Source organism: Cervus elaphus, chromosome 3, assembly GCF_910594005.1.
Source record: "Cervus elaphus chromosome 3, mCerEla1.1, whole genome shotgun sequence".
Taxonomy (NCBI): domain Eukaryota; kingdom Metazoa; phylum Chordata; class Mammalia; order Artiodactyla; family Cervidae; genus Cervus; species Cervus elaphus.
This window is the reverse complement of record NC_057817.1, coordinates 28536104-28555058: the sequence shown is the minus strand read 5'-3', so window position 1 is coordinate 28555058 and position 18955 is coordinate 28536104. Positions and strand designations below refer to the sequence as shown.

At 42.2% G+C, this 18955-nt stretch overlaps 1 protein-coding gene across 7 annotated transcripts in view; it reads right to left on the bottom strand.

The window, feature by feature from the left end:
- The window catches only part of SLC11A2 (solute carrier family 11 member 2), a 34504-nt gene extending 15882 nt beyond the window's left edge, over nucleotides 1–18622 (bottom strand). The window contains exons 1-10 of one of the 7 annotated variants that reach the window (XM_043884291.1): nucleotides 18487–18622; nucleotides 8356–8427; nucleotides 6473–6624; nucleotides 5631–5756; nucleotides 4718–4837; nucleotides 3681–3787; nucleotides 3074–3144; nucleotides 2898–2965; nucleotides 1499–1654; nucleotides 689–847 (exon numbers count right to left, since the gene is read on the bottom strand). In XM_043884291.1, the coding sequence (XP_043740226.1) occupies nucleotides 689–847; nucleotides 1499–1654; nucleotides 2898–2965; nucleotides 3074–3144; nucleotides 3681–3787; nucleotides 4718–4837; nucleotides 5631–5756; nucleotides 6473–6624; nucleotides 8356–8389 (993 nt within the window). In that variant the 5' untranslated portion in view covers nucleotides 8390–8427; nucleotides 18487–18622. Of the gene's footprint in view, nucleotides 1–688; nucleotides 848–1498; nucleotides 1655–2897; nucleotides 2966–3073; nucleotides 3145–3680; nucleotides 3788–4717; nucleotides 4838–5630; nucleotides 5757–6472; nucleotides 6625–8355; nucleotides 8428–17314; nucleotides 17899–17931; nucleotides 18070–18486 lie in introns of those variants that run through there. The other 6 variants (XM_043884320.1, XM_043884302.1, XM_043884339.1 and 3 more) reach the window with 6 other exon arrangements.
- Nucleotides 18623–18955: the final 333 nt, after the last annotated feature.

The window sequence follows — 18955 nt, the reverse complement described above, 5'->3', positions numbered from 1 at the left end:
CACAGATTGATGACAGAAGAGACTGGCGGCAAGGTCCTTGAGGTCCTCCTCCTCACTTTTTCTACACCCCCAGGTCATCAAAAACTTTTCCTTGAGTTAGAGTGTGCATGGTAATACTTGAATGCTGGGTCATTTTAAATGATAATTGGAGGTGAGGGCCCTTAAGTAGACTTCAAATATGAGATGACCCCCAGAACAGGGTGGCCTTATTCAAAGCAGAGCCAGGAGTCCGAGGTCATATAGATGGGAGACAAAGGAGTGATCAAAACTAGATTGGCAAAAAAAAAAAAACTAGATTGGCAATCAGGAGTCAAGAGGACAGAGAATTCAGTGTGATACTAGCCACAGCTTCTATTTTCTGTTGGTTGACTCCTCCCGCCTGTAATCACCAAAGGGCAGGACTGGCAAGCAGCCAGTAGTTGATAAACAGGAAGCAAAAGGGGATGAAAAAGAGCAGACAAACATGAAGCCACCAACAGCAGCACGCGGCAACCTTGGTCTAAGGCTAAGAAGGAGGGTCTGGGCTTGGTCACAGCCCCAGACTGTAAACCTGAGTAGTGCCATGACTTAGGGGCAACACTGAGATCTATTTCCCCTGAGCTCGAAGTCACGGTCACGCTTTCCTGCCCCAATGCGGCCTCCTCTTTACCCTCCCATTCACTGCTACTCAGGACCCGGGCTTACTTACCACCTGCTCGTTGGTTTTCCCAAAAAAGGCTTCGGCAAACACGGAGACGACAAAGACGTTGATGATAAAGGAAACAAAGAGCGCGATGCAGGACTCAATGAAGAAGTACTTATTCGCTTCTCGAACTTCCTGCTTATTGGCTCGGTCTACCTGTCTGGACTAGAGACACAACAGCAACAGTCACTTTTTGATTAGCTGGAACAAGTTTCCTTGTGATATTTCGTAAGTCTGCAGTCAGCTGAAAGGCCTAGCGGGCAAACAACTGCCCATATGAAATGTGAGACTCCACTTACATCCTGGTTCACTGAGTAAGAAGTCATGACCCCTTGATGACATCACACATCCCAAAGTGGAAAAAGTGAACGAGTGACTACTGAGCCCTCAGTTATGTGGCTGGAAGAACTGCTGACCTACAAGAACAATCTGATTTCAGACCTAACAGGAAGACCACCTTAATTACAAAGGTCTCTGATATCTTCCAACCAATGATTGTGATGGATTAACCGGTAAAAGCCAGATCAGGCTCCTTCCTCCTGACCTCCATGAGGCCATTCAGGCTTCTGAGATTTAAACACAAGAGACACGGTGCCCCTTCAAATCTTTTAAGAAGGGCTCTAGTCCCTTCTCTATGTCATCCTGGTCCCATCTCTGGTCACCTTGGTGATGCAAGAGTGTGGTGTCCAACTGTGGAAAAACGCTGTACTCCTTCAGGGCCCCAACAGTTGTGAACTAAGTGTGTGTCCCTTGTAACAAAAGGAAAAGATGCCATGAAACTACACAGGCCACTGAGATAAGAAAGGTCTTGCTCACCTTAACTAAGGCAGAATGCAGGTACATGTTGTGTGGCATGATAACAGCGCCCACGATGCCCACAGCCTGCTCAATCTGTGGGGTACGACAGCCTGAACAGGATGGCAGGAACATGCCTTTGAGGACCTGGGTCTGGCTGGGTTTCACTGTAACATACTACATACAAACAGAACAGCTATTAGTCTTTTCTGAAACATGAGACTAGGGAGTAACATGGTACTAGAAAACACTGCATCTTTATTCCTTAAACTCCTTCATCAACAACTACATAGGAAATAGAACCATCCAAAAAAACCAAGCAGCACAAGGTCAGAGAATTTAGGAATGGGGTATCCAGACACTTCACACTGTATTTTAGATATACGAAATCGATGTGTAGTGCTGTTCTCAGTCATGTCCGACTCTGCAATCCCATGGACTGCAGCCTGCCAGGCTCCTCTGCCCATGGAATTTCACAGGCAAGAATACTGGAGAGGGATGCCATTTCCTCCTCCAGGGGATCTTCCCTACCCAAACACAGAATCGAAGTCTCCCTCTTGCATTGGCAGGCCGATTCTTTACCACCAGCACCAACTGGGAAGCCTGGATGTGTTGAGAATCTAATTAATATTCTAAAGAAATAAAACAGCTGCTAAGGGCTTTATTGATATTATTGTCACAATAACTCCTGTGAGACACACCTTAGAATAGTCAATTCTTGATTATCCACACTAATCATGCTTCCATGTTCACCTATGTATAGAAAAATCACTAATGCTTGCCCCTAGCATCTGCTGAGACTCACCCAGAAACACTTTTTCCTGGTTCAGCATTTCTCTTGGAAGCCTTGGACCAAGCTCTATCATCTACTCATAGAGTAGACACATTTTCAAAAGCTTAGCTAGGCCAATAAGCAGAAATCAGTTTATAATAACTGAACACAGACAGGGGCATTACTGAATAAAATGGTAGAGTTAGGGTTACTTTTAACCCAATGGAATGTCCGGACTGGGGCACAAACTGGGGAACATGTACTGTATCCCCTACAGTTCATTAATTGTTACAATACAGAGAAAGTCCAAGCTGCAACTACTGTCAACTAGGATGAGCAAAAACAAAACCCCTCTAACGTTAACAGCCAAGAATAACCCTGTAACCCCTTTCCTAACCCTCTCCAATGCTGTTCTGTTGCTGAGAATAACTTGGGACCAGAAGTTCTAGTACAGTTTTAAACTAGGAGTCCCTGCAGGTCTTCCTGGACACTAGTCTCTGCCATGTCCTTATTCCTTTAAAATTGGCCAGTGCTGAATTCAGCTTTTTGTTAGCATATACTGTCTTTCATAATAAAAGGACAAAAGCCTTGTTTTAAAAAGCTAAGAAGAAGAAGAATAAAGCTAATGAATAAGCCTGTAATACTTGCCTCATAGCCAAATGTGAGGGCCATAATAGTGATGAGAAAACCAAAAAATGCTTCCAGCTTCCTCAAGCCTAAAGGAGAAAAATGCAGTAGTGAGTTCACAGAAGGCAGATTACCCCGTAAGCCACATGATGGAATGCAGTTCCTTTGAGTGACACCTCCATTCCCACTGTCCTTACCATATTTGTCCAAAAAGAGAAATACGAAAGTATCTGCAATGGTGATGAGAACTCCACCCCATAGAGGAACCCTACGTCAGAGATTAAAAATGGAGATTAAAGAAAAGAAACATTGAGAAAGACCCGTTTCCCAGCTTCCCAACAGCTCTCCAGATACATGACACTTGGAGGACTAAGGACTTGGGAAAAGCGAACAGCAGCAAGGAGGCCAGACCTTGGGTAGTTTAGGATCTCAGTACTAAGTGAAGTAATACATTCATTCAAACTTTGACTACAATTTCAGACATTCAGGACACAAAACTGTAAAGTATGGGTCTTACCTCTCGTGGGACTCACTTATAAGTGGGATAAACTGAGATACAAATTAATTATAACACATACTGCCACACACTGGATAACAACAGGTTTGTAGAACCTGACATGAGAACATGGAAGACAAAGCGCCTACCTCTGGCAGGAGAGAAGAAGGTGGTTCCAGAAAGGTTCCACAGAAAAAATAATACTTGAGCTGAATCTTGAAAATTGAAAATGACTTGGGATTTTCTTTTTACACTTGCTTTGAAATCTGGCAAAACAAGGATTATTTGCTAGAGGAAAAACCGCTCACCTTCCTAAAGACAGGAGATTGATGGCAATAGCTGAGCCAATAACTTCCTGCATGTCTGAGCCAATGATAGCCAGCTCCACCATCAGCCACAGGATGATTCGCGGAACCTAAACATCAAACAGCAGAAAAATGTGGTTCTAATTAATCATTTCTAAGAACTTCCTCCATAGTTTGGAATTCATATTTTGGCAGTGATCCAATAACAGTCCTTTATTAAGCCTCAGGTCTAGAGATGAAGGACCAGAACTCAAGCTTTACTCGGTCCCTTCCTGGAGAGGGCCAGGTTGCTCTTTGTGGCAGAGCCTGAGTAAAGGTTAGGGCAGCAGCTGATGCCAATTTCTTTTCCTTCCATTTTACTTGACAGAAGAATGGAGTTTCCGTTCATTATTTCCACTTAATTTTTTGCCTAAAAACAATCCTGAAAGTGTTAAGGGAAAATGAGGATGCTAAGATGGTCAAAATACTGTTCAGGAGAGAATAAAATACTATAGAAGAAAATATCTATTCTGACCACAGCTGAAGAGACAAAACAAACATGAAAAGTTTGGAGTCATCCTTAATATAATAATGCACAAACAAGTAAAAAAAAAGATAGATATACAAAGGGCCTTGGAGCAAAGTGTTGGAATTGGGTGTTCTATAATAAAATCTGGGAACTAATCTGGTAAAATAATCAAACAGAAAGAAATTTAGTAGTGCTAGCTCACTGAGGCCAGGAAAAAAAAAAAACCACTAAGAAACATGAAGTGTAAGAAATGTAAAAAGAAAGAGAAGCTAAAACAAACTACGTTATTAATTTTTTTTTTTTTTGAGAGGCATATAAGAAAAGCAAGCAGGTAAGGATACTCTCTCACAGCCAGGAAAGGAGATTAAACATTTAGGATGAACCAGAGATAGATGAGTACTTATCTAAAAATGAAGTCAGTTTAAAGCTATCCTCCAGACACTAGGTCTACCCATTCCTGCCTTAGGCAGCAACAAGGCCCAAATGTCTAAACACACAGTTACCTATGACATGAGTAACAAACACTGCTTACCCTGGGATACTGGCGGTGACACACTTCAGCCAGATGCAGCCCAGTGACCACTCCCAGTCGAGCTGCAAGGCGCTGGAGCAGGAGCCCCACGATGGTGGCCAACAGAAGAACCCAGAGCAACTGGAGAAGAGCAAAACCCCACCATTACACTCGTGAGTTAACTGGTGGTTTAAGTTTGGTTGTTTGGCAATGTCAATGGGAAACAGTACACTCAGGAAAGAGCTCCGCTCAGGAATCCAATGACCTGAGTTCTGTATCACATTCTGCACAGAACTTGCTAGGTCACCTTACACCTTTCTGAGCCTTAGTTTTTCCCGTCTGCAGTTGTGCTTTTGTTCAAGGAAACTACCTGGGTAAAACAAAACTAAAAATCACCTACATGATAAAGTTTAAAAAACAGATGGAAAGGGCTTCCCTGGTGGCTCAGTGGTAAAAAATTCATCTGCTGATGCAGGAGAATGGGTTCAGTCTCTCGTCCAGGAAAACCCCACACGCCACGGAGCAACTAAGCCTGTATGCCACAGCTCCTTGGCTGTCCTCTGGAGCTTGGGAAACACAGCTAATGAAGTCTGCACATCTAGAGCCTCTGCTCTGTGACAAGAGAAGCCACTGCGATGAGAAGTCCCAACTACAGTGTACCCCAACTAGAGAGTAGCCCCCACTCTTGCTGCAACTAGAGAAAAGCCTGAGCAAAGCAACAAAGACCCAGCACAGCCAGGGATAAATAAATAAATAAATTCTCCTTCCTAGTTGGGGTTAAAAAAAAAAAAGATGGAAAAGCACTTTTCATCTGAGTGTCAGAGCCAATACAGAATCAATACATAGCCCCCAAGGTTGATATCCAACAGGCAGAGCAGAGGAGAAGTATGTAGTGAATGTTTAAAAGGGAAAGGGGGGAAGACTCCATGTTCACCTTAAATCCAGCCACTGCTCCAGACTGCAAATCAGACTCAATGTTTCCTGGATCCAGGTAAGCAATGCTCATAAGAAATCCTGGTCCCGTGAAGGCCCAGAGTTTACGAAAGCTAAAACAAGAGTACTGTACAAGAGAGGAATACAGAACAAAGTGATTATCACCTCCAGGGGAAGAACGGACACATGCACATGTATGGCTGACTCCCTTCACTATCCACTTGAAACTAGCACATATTGTTAACTGGCTATACTCCAATACAGAATAAAAAATTTAAGAAATAATAATTAAAAAAATAAAATGTATCTTGGAGAAAAAAAATGATTACCACCTCCAAACTGCTTGTCTAACTTATGTATTATTTTGTCACATAAAAAGCAACAATATCAGCTTCATAAGAACAAAGGATTTCAGAAGTTGGACATGGGTGTCTCCAAGTTTCTTTTCCATCTTATCCATTCCTTATCAGCAACCTGGTTAGCTCTCTGTCCAAATAAGAGCCCTTCTCTTACCTGCCCTTCCAACAGCCTTTCATTCTAAAACCCCAGCAATAATAACAGTACCTCTGTGCTCAAACACTACCCAAACGGGACAAAAGGCACCGTAAAAAAGGGAACATGAAAATCATGCTTTCTGATCAAAAAACGCTCACCAGTAAAACTTGGCAATGGTTTTTCAAGGACCTTAGTTTCCTTAACAGTTTCTCTGACTACAAAAATTCAGTCTTCAGAGATTGCCTGTCAGAATTGACTCTGAGATTGCTGATCTTCAGTTGCCTAGCAGACATTGTACATAGGTTCTCCCTAGGTAATAATATTTTCCTCCAAGGACCTGTCACTAACCTCCTCCTCAGGAATGGCAATCTTCTCATCAAAGTAGGTGGTGAAGGGGTCCGCTGAGCCCGCCCCGGGGGACTGCGGAATTGAGGAGTTACTGTAGGCAGGGTTGATGGCACCAAGACTGGCAGAGTCTCCATGGTCTCCAGAAGCATCTTCTGAGTTAAAAGAATTGAGAAGAAATGAATTAAAATGAACAAAACACACTAATATTAAGGTACTCAGTCATGTCTGACTCTTTGCAACCCCATGGACTGTAGTCTGCCAGGCTCCTCTGTCCATGGAATTTTCCAGGCAAGAATACTGGAACAGGTTGCCATTTCCTACTCCAGGTGATCTTCCTGACCCAGGGATTGAACCCGCATCTCCTGTGTCTCCTGCATTGGCAGGAAGATTCTTTAGCACTGCACCACCTGGGAAGCCCAATGCAGTTGGTAATATCAATGATCATCTTTAGAAATACTAAAATTAAATCTTTTTAATACCTAAATAAATGCACAAGATCTACCTAACTCCATCTCAATTTCCAGTACTATATTTTTAAATTAATTTTTGAATAGGCAATACACTCAAATGGCTGAAAATTTGAGAAACATAAAAATGCTTACAGTAAAAAAGCTCCCTCTCAACCCTCTTCTCTAGTCACTAAGCTCTATATCAGTTTTCAACACTAATCTCACAAATTGTCTCCCCCTAGTTTCACACTTCTATTGTCACTTGCCAATTTTTAGAATCATTTCATTTTCTTCCAAAATTACTGATGTCTTCTAGGGCTCAATATGTAACATCCCCAGACTAGCCTCACTGATAACCTAAATCTTAACTTTTAGAAGGAAACAGGCTAACGGGACACTCCTCTCTCCACCTCCCACCCATTATTTGGTAGGATTTACTTAAAGGATCATCCTTGGACATTGTATCTCCATCAGGCTTCCCCAGAAATGGCTAACTTACAAAACACTATCATATTTCAGGTTAAGATCTGTAGCTGCAAGGAAACAACCAAACAGGAACCCTTTGCCACCTGACTAAGGCCTGCAGTGTAGAGCCTGGGGAGGGGGAGGTGTCACCCTTGTGACAGGAGCGCTCACCGCAGAGCAGACTAATCACCAGTGTGATTAGTCTTCCTGCTGCATTTTGCTGCTAATTTTAAATCTGGCTGGGGGGGGGGGGGGGGGGCGGTGTCCACTGAGGGTCATACAGAAAAGGGCTAACTCACCAGCAAGTTAGGAAGCCCAGTCTGCTGAGACCATCAAATGGCTCTTTTTAACCATAAAGCTCTAATCTCAGGGTTTCCAAGAATCCCTTGCAACCGCCAATTAGAAAAACAAAAGCTTTCTTTTTATAGGGAACTGATCCACTTCATCTTAAGTGACACTGAATTGAGGAGTAAACTTACAGAAAAGAAATGGAAATTCTAAAGGAGAAACTTAGAATCAGGCAGGATTAGTCAAAGCATAAAGTCCATGAAATACTCTCTAAGGTGCTAGCTCAGTATTTTCGTGTTCCACTCTTACCTGAAGTGCCTTCAGCAGTCAAAGCACCCCAGAGGTTTTTATACCATGTCTGCAAGTTAAGACTGCCTTTACAAACACTACTGCTATAGAAATCAGACTTGCAGCTCATCTTGGCTCATCTCAGAACTGGAAATAAAATTGAGGCAGGTCTCTGTGGTTATAAATCCATTTTCATTTACAGCCTAAGTCACCAGGTCACCTAAGTCACCTCTGAATGGAGCAGGTCTCCGTGACATTGATGGTTGAGGGACAGGAGATGGCGACAATTTTTGATGGAACAGAGGACAAGAAGCACAATATGGTAAATCTCTGTTACTGGCTTAAGCCTAATTTCAAACAAAAATGAGTCAATGACACAAAGCTGTAAATTACCATCTGGTATCTTCTGTTCAGGACCCAACACCATGGTGGATACCTGAGTGCCTGAGTTCTTAGAAAAGGACTCTGGAAAAGAGAGAAGAGAAGGAGAGGAATTAGCAAGAACAAATTAAAACAAGTTCACAACCAGTATTCTGTGACACTGTATGACTAAATCCTTACTATGCAAAAAGAATAATTGTTCTACTGAATTAGATAACCTTGAAAATAATCACAGTTTTCAGAATATGATTAAGAGATATTTAAGGGGAAAAAATGAAATACTGGCAACACTTCGAAACCAAAGTGAAACAAAAGGTATTTCAGGCAAGTGGGCAAGTAGTTTTTAGTAAGTATCCACGGGAGACAGTGAAGGATAGGGAAACCTGCCATGCTGCAGTCCAAGGGGTCACAAAGAATCGGACACGACTTAGTGTCTGAACAACACAAAAAAAGCATCCATACAGAGGCTTCCGAGCAATCATTCACCCAGTCTCCCACCCTTTACCTCCAATTAACCCAAATATTGAAAAGACTGACTTCCCACCATTTTGATGAGCTTTTAAGGACAAAGATCTATAACTCTCTCTGATCTAACTAACAATTTAAGCTCATGTTTCAAGTTTCTGGAGGGTGGGCAGGAAGGGGGAAAGACCTCACCAGCGCACTGGTAGGAGAGGGCCACTATTTCCCAGTCTCACCTTTCCCTGAGAGAGACTTCAGCTTTAAGGTTTCAGGTCTCATTCCCCAACACTTCAACAACTGAGAGAAGAATGAATGACCATGCTCCCCTCAAGGAGAGCTGAGGCACCAGGAGAAAAAGGCACAGACAGCAGCCTGCCTGCACCTCTCTCCATCAGCAATAAGTAACCTACGAGGAGGGGTGAGGAGTGAGGGATATTGGGGGTTGAGAGGGTGTGTGGTAGTGAGGGGGTATCCCAGATGTCCAGCCTCCTACTGGGTTAAGTTCAACTGGGGTAGAGGGCTTACGTTTAACTGGGCTAAGTTTAACAGGTGGTAGAGAGAATATTAGTAAGCCCACTGGGCCACAGATCTATGGCATATTCTCCAGTCAACTCCACCAATAAGGTTAATTGTTTAAAAATTCTGATCCACTGATTAAGGAATCTACTTCTTAATTAATTCTAAACTTAGAAATAATGGGAAAGGTAAATAGTGTTGTTAACCACTTCCCCTTGAATCCCAATAACAACTATCCTACTGAAAAACTGAGGAAGCCTCCGCTTGTCTATCCTTTACTAGTCTTTTTCTACTCTTGTACCATTATTGCTCTTATGTGAACAGTGCTCTACATTCTTTTTTAGATAATCTATCGACATATTCTAGGGCTTCCCTGGTAGCTCAGCAGTAAAAAAATCCTCATGCCAATGCAGGGAACTTGGGTTTAAGCCCTAGTAGGGAAGATCCCCTGGACAGGGAAATGGCAACCCACTCCAGTATTCTTGACTAGGAAACCCCATGGACAGAGGCACTTGATAGGCTACAGTCCATGGGGGTCACAAGAGCTGGACATGACTTAGCGACTACAACAACAACAAATCGACATATTCTTTACCTGTTTTGCCAAATTACGGAATTAAGACCTGAAAGGGGTATTAGATTTCATCTATTTTCTGGAGTATAAAACATAGCAACATCTAAATCTTGCTAATTTAGAAAATATAAACTTTCAACTCTATAGTCACCAATAAGGAGACTCTGGTTATAATAAACAGTAGCCATGTCCTTCCTATCAGTTTGAGCTATGAGATGGTTTCGCCAGCAGACCTCAATACTGCTGACTAAATCCCACCCCTCTTTCAGCCAGTACCTCAACTAAATGGGACTTACACATCTGACCGACCACTCAGCAGCAGTACCACTTGGATTCCAATCACAACACAGCTCCTAGACCCCACTCAGAGCCTTTTTACTTTTACTTAATTCTAAGAAGCCAGGTTAACACACAATAAATTAGAAACCACAAATCCAATCTGGGACTACAGCTCTTACACAGGAAATCGTGGGCTATTTATATGAGACAACTTCCTTATACTTCAATCAGCTCTGAGAACATTATTATTAAAATTATTGGAAATTTCCTGGTGGTCCAGTGGTTAGGACTCCATGCTTTCCCTGCAAAGGGCAAGTTTAATCACTGGTCAGGGAACCAAGACCCCAAAAGCCACACAGCACAGGTCCCTCACCCTACTCCCCCAAAAACAGTGTTATTGAGAGTTCCCTGGTAGCACAGTGGTGAGGATTCTAGCCTTTCATTGCTGTGGCCTGGGATTCAGTTCAACCCCTGAATGGGGAACTGAGATCCTGCAAGCCACACAGCACAGCCAAAAAATAAATAAATAAAATGGAAAGAAGTGCCAAAAAGTGTTGAGTGGTTATTTTTTAAAGAATATTATTAATATTATATTACTATTATTAAGAATAACTCAAGTTTCTAATTGCTGCCCTACTCATGAAGAATAAATAAAATTCGATTAATTTTGTATGATAACTGATACTCGGTTTCAGAAGGCACAGAAGTGTTCAGTACATTTGAGGAAGATTCCTATCCAAAAGAGGCCTTTAAACCTTGTGTCTTTATAAAGGAAACAGTTGAGATAGTAGTGTGTTTTTTCCCAATATGAAGTGTGAAAAGGTGACAGCTAAATAATTTTAAACAGAAATATCTCAAGATAAAAATTTTAATAATTACTATTAGTATTCTAGGTGATTACTCCCATAATTACTTACAGAACTTGTAAAACACAAGAAGTCTGATATTCTCTGTGAAATCTCTTTCGAAGAAAGAAAATGGATTCTAGATTCCAACCTGTTTGCTGGTTTGGTTTTTTTTTTTGCTGCACCATGCAGCTTACAGATCTTAGTTCTGGACCAGGGATCAAACCAGGCCCCAGCAGTGAAAGTACTGAGTCCTAACCAGTGGACCATCAGGAATTTCCTATTCCAAATTTCTCATCTAAACAGTCAACAAACTATAAGCGCCATTGCTTGCAGTGTCTGGAGAACATAACGAGGGCAAGGAATGGAGAGTCAGTATGCTTGGTGTGCTGCACAGAGTTTAGGTCTCCATGGAAATCCAACACCCAGATAGAAAAAGTAAGTTAATAATAAGACCACTTTGCTCTCCAGGACCAAACCACCAGGTCATTTCAGTCATTAAATTACGTTAAGAAAAAGATCAAGTGGAGACACAAGGAACAAGAACCAACCCTGCAGGACTCTGATATTTATGATTAACAGCATGCCTTGACATTCTAGCTCACCCCCAACCACTAAGTGTCACCTTCTCTTAAAGCCAGTAAGTTTCCTCCTATCAAACAACCATCAACAGCAGGGGAAAAAAAGGCACTCACGGGTCAATGTATTATAACTATTTTATCCCATTCCTTATCAAAAAAGTTGAGACTGTTTTATAAGATAAGAATGCTAATTACATTTTCTGTCTAAATGTCAAAAGTCTACATATCCTTTGACCCAGCAATTCCATTTCTAAATTTGCATACTAAAGAAATATTTGTACAGGAAGTATCAGTATATGCAAGAATATTTCCCACCGCACTGTAGTGTCAAGACTAAAACCACCTAGGACATTCATAGAATGGAATACCATAAATAAGGCAGATCTAAACGGATTGATAGGAAACAATCTCCAAGATACACTGTGAAGTTAAAGATATAATTTATAGAACAGTATGCTATCATTTATGTAACAAAAGAGAGAGACTGAGAAAATACATGTACAGAGGAAATTCAAAGGACATGCCAAAAACTAACACCGACTCCAAGAGGAAGGAGTGGAGGAGCAAAAACGAGGTCAGGCAAAAGGACCTCTCATGAATATACACTGTATGCAGTTTTGCAATTAAAAAAAAAATTGGCAAGTAAATGTATCGCTTATTTTTTAAAAACATAAAGATCATGCAGATTTACTGTTTCCCAACAAACACCTCAAGGCACCTTCCGTTTCTCAATGAACACTTCAGGGATCAATTCTCTCTGATAGAGCTTCTGCAGTGGATAACCAGAGATCTTGGACTTAGTGCACAAACAGCCATGCTCTGAAATTGAGATTTGGAAGTTTCTCCTGAATCCAAAGAAATAAAAAAAATCCTCCTCAGCAAATCCTCCTCTTCACTCCCTAATATGGGTTAAATGGCCCTCTTCCATGTTCCCCAAGGCATCTGCTGCTTAGTACTATCATTATCATGTTATTCTGAAAGCACTTATTCCCTGATACGACTCTTCCAACTTCTCTGCAAGTCTGAAATTACATCAAAATAAAAAGTTATATCCTCCAACACTTACTAGTTCTAATAACGTATAAAAATTTAATTCACAGTAATTCCAGGTGTTCTCTTGACATTTACAAGAACTCTAGAAGAACAATGTGAATAGCCCAAAACTGGTTTAAAAATTGCCACCAAGGAAGTATGAAATACTGAGTATTAAATACATACAACTTCAACTTTTCCCCCCATGGCTAAAAAAATGCTTGAATTTAAACTAATATTTTTCTTAGAAAACTCTCTTATAGAGAGCAAGGGTACCTAAAACCATTTCACTGATCTTAGGAGCTGTTGCAAAGGTCTCCCTAAAATTAATTTTAAGTTTTGGAGAGGAATGTTTTTTGAACAGTCCTCTAATTCTTCTCCCCTACTTTCCCCCATTATATAAATAAAATCAGAGACAGCATTAAGTAGGAAAAGAAGTTTCACAGAGGCAACCAGAAAAGTGTGCATGGAATCAGCTGATCAGATAAATATGAACAGGAATGTTTAAAGCTGACTGGTAAAGCCACCTCTTCTCCCTCTTGATGTTTCCTCAGCCAATGTTCAGTGTTCAACATGTTGGTGACAAAGTGGAAACTGGCCTTAAAAGTCATACCCAAGTTGTTTATCAGAGAATAAAAAGGAGTTGTGATTTTTTAAAAAATTTAAAAAAGAATTCCATTTGCTTGAAGAAAACATAAAGATTTCTAGATCCTTCTAAAATTCCCTTTTCTCTAAAGGTCTACTTTAAGGCTAAAGTACTTGATAATCTTACTAAACCATTATTATTAATCTAGCTTTTATATAAGATGTTCTTCAATGGTGACCCACTCCAGTACTCTTGCCTGGAAAATCCCATGGATGGAGGAGCGTGGTAGGTTACAGCCCACGGGGTCGCAAAGAATCGGACATGACTGAGCGACTTCACTTTCTTTCTTTCATGAAGGTGAGCTCCTGCCCCCGTATGACTGGGAGTCAACAAAACTGAAATATTCCGTGGTTCAAACAGAGCTCACTGCTTGCTGTCTGAACCTATATATTTTTTTTAAGTATCTATTTATTCATTTGGCTGCTTTGGGTCTTAGTTGAGGTCAAGGGATCTTCAGTTGTGGCATGCGGCATCTAGTTCCCTGACCAGGGATCAAACCCTGCCCCCTGTATTGGGAGCAAAGAAGCTTTGCCACTGGACCACCAAGGAAGCCCCTGAACTTATGGATTTTAATAAGAAATACTACCGGCCATTTTTCAAAATGAGAAATGGTAACTTCCTCTTTTTCCACTCTCGGTCAATAAAGCACCCATTTCTCAGTCTTTCCATCAGGATATCCATCTAATTGATTCCAAAAATCTCCCCCCACAGTGGGTGATGGGAGAGAAAACAGCTTAGAAAAGTCATGTCAATTTCTAAATTATAATTAAGGATGTGAAGTTTGGAATTGCTTTTTAAATTTCGATAAATAATTCTATTTTTCTCTCATAAAAAAGAACTTGATATAAAATCAACATATTGAAAAAAAAGACAGGTTGGAAAGAGATTACATCTACTTCCTGACAGAATAACAAAGCGAAAAGCCCTTCTGGTGTTAGCTTAACAAAAAGGCCTTGAAACTCTAATCCTCTCTACCCTAGTGGGTAATATTTCAGTAAGCTGAAAGTCACAAAAGCACACCCAGTTCATAAAGTACAAACAGTGCTGCTACTGTACAAGGTACTTCACTTACATCAGAGCCTCTCTCTCTCTCTGGCACAAGGTCCACAGACTGTGTTACTTTTTTTTTTCCATGTTACTTTTTATGTCATAGTAATGATCTGAAAATTGGACACATCTCATTTAGTCTATCAGAGTACCACAATTTCAACTGACCAAGTTTGCTGTTGCCACCTGACTTAAGACTTTTGAAAATTTGTTTTATGGTTGAAAGGAAAACCTAACATGGAGAACATCTAATGATTAAGAAAGAAGAGAAAGGTCAGGCAGCAAGAAGAGGAGAGGGGGGGTAAGATACGGGGAGGAAGAGTACAGTTGATAACAACAGCAGCTGCCTGGGTGTCAAAGACGATAACAGTGGGGAGAAATGTGGCCAGGCTAAGAAGTACTGAGCTTTTAGACAAAAATATCACTCATCAGCCAGAGACTTCAGAATTAGAAGGGCCCAATTAGTATCTGTTAAATAGCGCTCTTCACTTTCTATGCTCAGCCCTCTGAGGCTTAGCCAGCTTCCAAACCTCCTTGCCTGCTCACACGTCAGGGCCACTAATATCTTACTTCCAGAAACTAGTGCTTGGTCTTTGCTCCTCCCAGCTCTCACTGTAAGCTTCCCCTGATTTCCTCCCCACCGACCGAAGTTTACAGCAGTATTTCCCTTTGACAGCCCAACCTGGCCTTCTGGGCCTGACACAACTATCTCAGAACACAACTCCAAGCACTGTAAAAATTTCAGAGACAGCTTTACCCTTAGGTAAGAAAGTCTATTAAACTAATCTATACCCACTTCTTGCCTCAGGGGAAAAAAGAACGTTTTGCCCTTAAGGTAGCTTTTCTCTGGCAAACGTGAGGAATGATTACCATTAGATTACATTCAATTTATTTATTCCAATGAAAGATACAGGCTCCCTCAATGCAGACTGACCTTAACAATATTAAGTACATATTTTCCTCAAAGCTTCTTTGCTTAAAGCAAAGAAAAATTATCTGTAAAAACAGACAATGTATATAAGATTCTCCAGGCCTCCTTCTACTCTCTGGAACCTGCTGAAATTTCAATAGTTAACTTGCAGCCTCCTTTCATTACCTAGGAATTTTATAGACACTCTATTATTAGTAATAAATGGAACCAAAGCAAACAAAAATACCCACACAGGATGACCTACTAGCAACAAGAACAAAGACAAGACTAAGAACCCTAATTTCCCAACCTAAGTTTTTCCTGGGAACTGATCCTTACATTAAAAAATGTAAGTTACTCTGATCTTAAATTAAAAGTGGAAGAGGAATTAGACAATAAATATATTTTTATCATTCCTGGCCAACTCTTTTACATTCCTTTCTGATATTACAGTTTATAGTTCATATTTATTGTTTTACTATATCCATGATATTCCTGATGATACCTGGAGGGCTCTTCATGTGTCTCCAGGGGCCAAAAAAACATTAATTGTTCAATATACGTTTGTTAAATTATCAAAAGACTAAATGGCATTGGATGGCTGAGACAAGAAGGATCTCAGTCTCCTAACTCCTCATATTCTGCACATTCAAATGCTCCCTGTCCTCTTTTCCAAAATATTTATTCCAATCAGACTCACATGATAAAGATGACAACAATATTAAAGAAAAAGGCTTCCCTCTCTGCCTCAAGCACTCAACTCTTTAAAGATATCACTCCCTGTCCTCCTTATTAAAGCACAATGTTCTCTACTCGCACAAAGCCAACATCAAACTTTCAACACTATACAAATACTAAATTGTCTTAATACAAAGCTAGCATACAGGCCAGCATACTTTATGCAGTAGGCCGTGTTCTTTTTTTGTAAATCCAAAGTTTCTCATTTAGCCATTAGTTCCCAATTCGGCTACCTATGTAAACAGCAGTTTTCTTGGAAGGGGAGAACTGCAAGACAGAAATGTCTTCGATTAAAGCCTTCCAGATAGTATCAAGAGAACCTCAAAGAAACTTTTAAACTCACAGAAAGAACCTAAGTCTGTCAGCAGACATTTCTATCTACATACACAATAAGGAGACAGGGGCTAAAGATGTCTGATTTCACAGCACTCACCCAAGCTCTTAGAACTAAAAGTCAATTATTAATAGAAAAGATGCTGCTTTGTAAATACCAGTGTGTAACCTCTAACCACGACTTCATTGAGTCTAAACTGAACCAAGGACTTCCTGGGTGGTCCAGTGGTTAAGAGTTCCCTCTCCAATGTAGGCAATGTGGGTTTGATCCTCGGGTTGGGTAACTAAGATCTCACGTGCAGTGGGGCAACTACTGAGCCCATGCCGCAGAGAGAACTCAGCGCATCTCAGCTGAGACCCGATGTAGCCAAATAAATAATAAACAAAATAAATAAATGAATAAATAAATAAACAAAAGAACCAAAGCTGCTTAGTTAGCTCTGTGGCGTATTCCAAGGGATCACCGCTGATTTCCTAACAGTAGAGTAAGACTTGCATCAAGCTTCCCCATTCACTAATAAGAAGTGCGGCCAAGCTGCCCAGAAATTCCCCACCCAAGTCCCATGGCCATCCCGGAAATTTGAGGAACCAAGTGTGCTGCAATCATGGCCTTTTTGGTACTGGGTCCAAAAAAAAAAAACAGTCTGGAGGCCAAGATTGTAAATGAAATATTACTCAATGAAAAACTAAACAGCCAAAGTTTTCATTTACCCAACACAGCTATCATGGACAGACAGTACTGCATAGCTGGAGTTTCCAACCTTGCTTAATGACAAACACCCAGCAGAGCCTATAGTCACAAGATGTGAATGGAAAACAGGCCTAAGGGTTCACTGGCAATAGGCTCAGCAGATTCTGGACAAAGAGTAAGTGATAAGGTCAGAATTCTTTTAGTGTGAAATCTTTTGGGGAAAAGAAGGCACTAACAGGTAATATTAATAACAAAAGCTCCTACATGCTAGGAACTGTTCTAAGCACTTTATGTGTATTAATTCATTTAATACTCACCACCAACTCTTCAAGATATTATCAATTCCCATTTTAAGTATGTGGAAACAAAAGAAAAAAGAGCCTAAGAATCCTGCTCAAAGGTTTACAGAGCCAAGAAGTGCTGCAAACTAGTTGGGGTTCAGATTCCACAAGAGTCAAGGGAGAAACACAAAGTCCCCTAATTGCAGCAATATTCATTAGAATTACAGCCAGCATAAGCTTCTGGAAACCTGTCTCCTCTTGCCTCGCATTCCATAGAATTTTTGCTTTCGCTTTTTGCTTTAAAGAGGTGTCATATTCCCTTAACTCCATTAACACTTCTTTTGAAAGCAGTGGACGGTATGAGAATATCTTCACTTTACACACAGGAAAACTCAAGTCCAGGTTACTCAACTTCTCCTTCAATGATGCTCTTTGAAATAGTCTGATATATGAAGAGAATTGGGGAAAACCAATTGAACAAAAAACAAAAACAGAACATCCAAAAGTAAACATAGCTGTAACAGCAGGAACCTATGAAACCGAACAGACGTCGAGCAGCCAGCCACCCTTCTCACACACGGAGTGCGACAACGCCCCTACAAAAGTTCCTGGGCCTGGAGGCTGCACAACAGCCCTAAAACCGATCTACACACCAGGACTCAGCGGTCTGTCCAGGCCCGTCACACGAAGAGGCGCTTCTTGGATGTCGCCTGGAGTAAAATGAATTCTTTAGCTTAAGTGCGGCGGCGGGAGGCCCAGGGAGCGGACAGGACATCAGGGCTCCGAAGATAAGAAGGAGGCCGAGGGGACCTTGCCCCGCGTCCGTCGGCCTCTCCCGCGGTGTGAAGCGGGGTCAGCAGACCTTCGACCACGGGTCCCCGGAACGCGGCAGATCCGCCCAGGGATACAGCCATTTTCTCTTTAGGTTTCTTTAGGCCGCGGCGGGGAAGGGGCGAGGCCCCTGCGATCTCCGGCGTTCGCTTCCCGCCCCCCGCTCCCGGCGCCCTCCTCTCGCTCTTCCTTTGAAGAATGCGGCTCCGTCTGGAACCCGCGTCCAGGCCCTCCCGGCCTCTCGCAGACCCACCCGGCGCCCCGCACGCCAAATACTGGCCGCGGCGCCTGCTCCCAGACTGGCCCTCGAGCCGCCCGGAGCCCGGGGAAAGCGGGGCGCCCGCGTGACCCCTGACCTGGCCCGCTCCCCACCTTACCGGCTCCGCAACCACCTGACAATCGGTCCCCGCGCCAGCGGCTCCATATCCCTGGAGCCAGCGCCACGCCAGCCTACCCCCTACACGCCCCGCGATTGGCCGACAGGATCGCAGCTGCACGTTCCTATTGGCTGGATTCTCCCTGTTCGCCGTAGCGGCCAACGCGCGTGGCAGGCTGACTACGGATCCCGAGTCTCCGCCCACTCCAGGGCTGACTAGGGGCGGGGCCACGGAGGCCTGGGCGGGAGCTGTCTGCGGCTGAGCTAGTGCTGGAGCTGGTCCAACACAAACTGTGTTGTGGAGTCTCCCACCCCACTAGCAACCTGCAGAAGAGTAAGTTTCCGGCTGTAGTTCGCCGTGACCTCACGTCCCTGGAAGACAAGATCATTTCTTCTGAGACACGGCTCTGAGAGAGTTCCAACTCCACCCTGCAAAGTATAGCCGCCTCTCGCCCCCAGAGCCACATCAT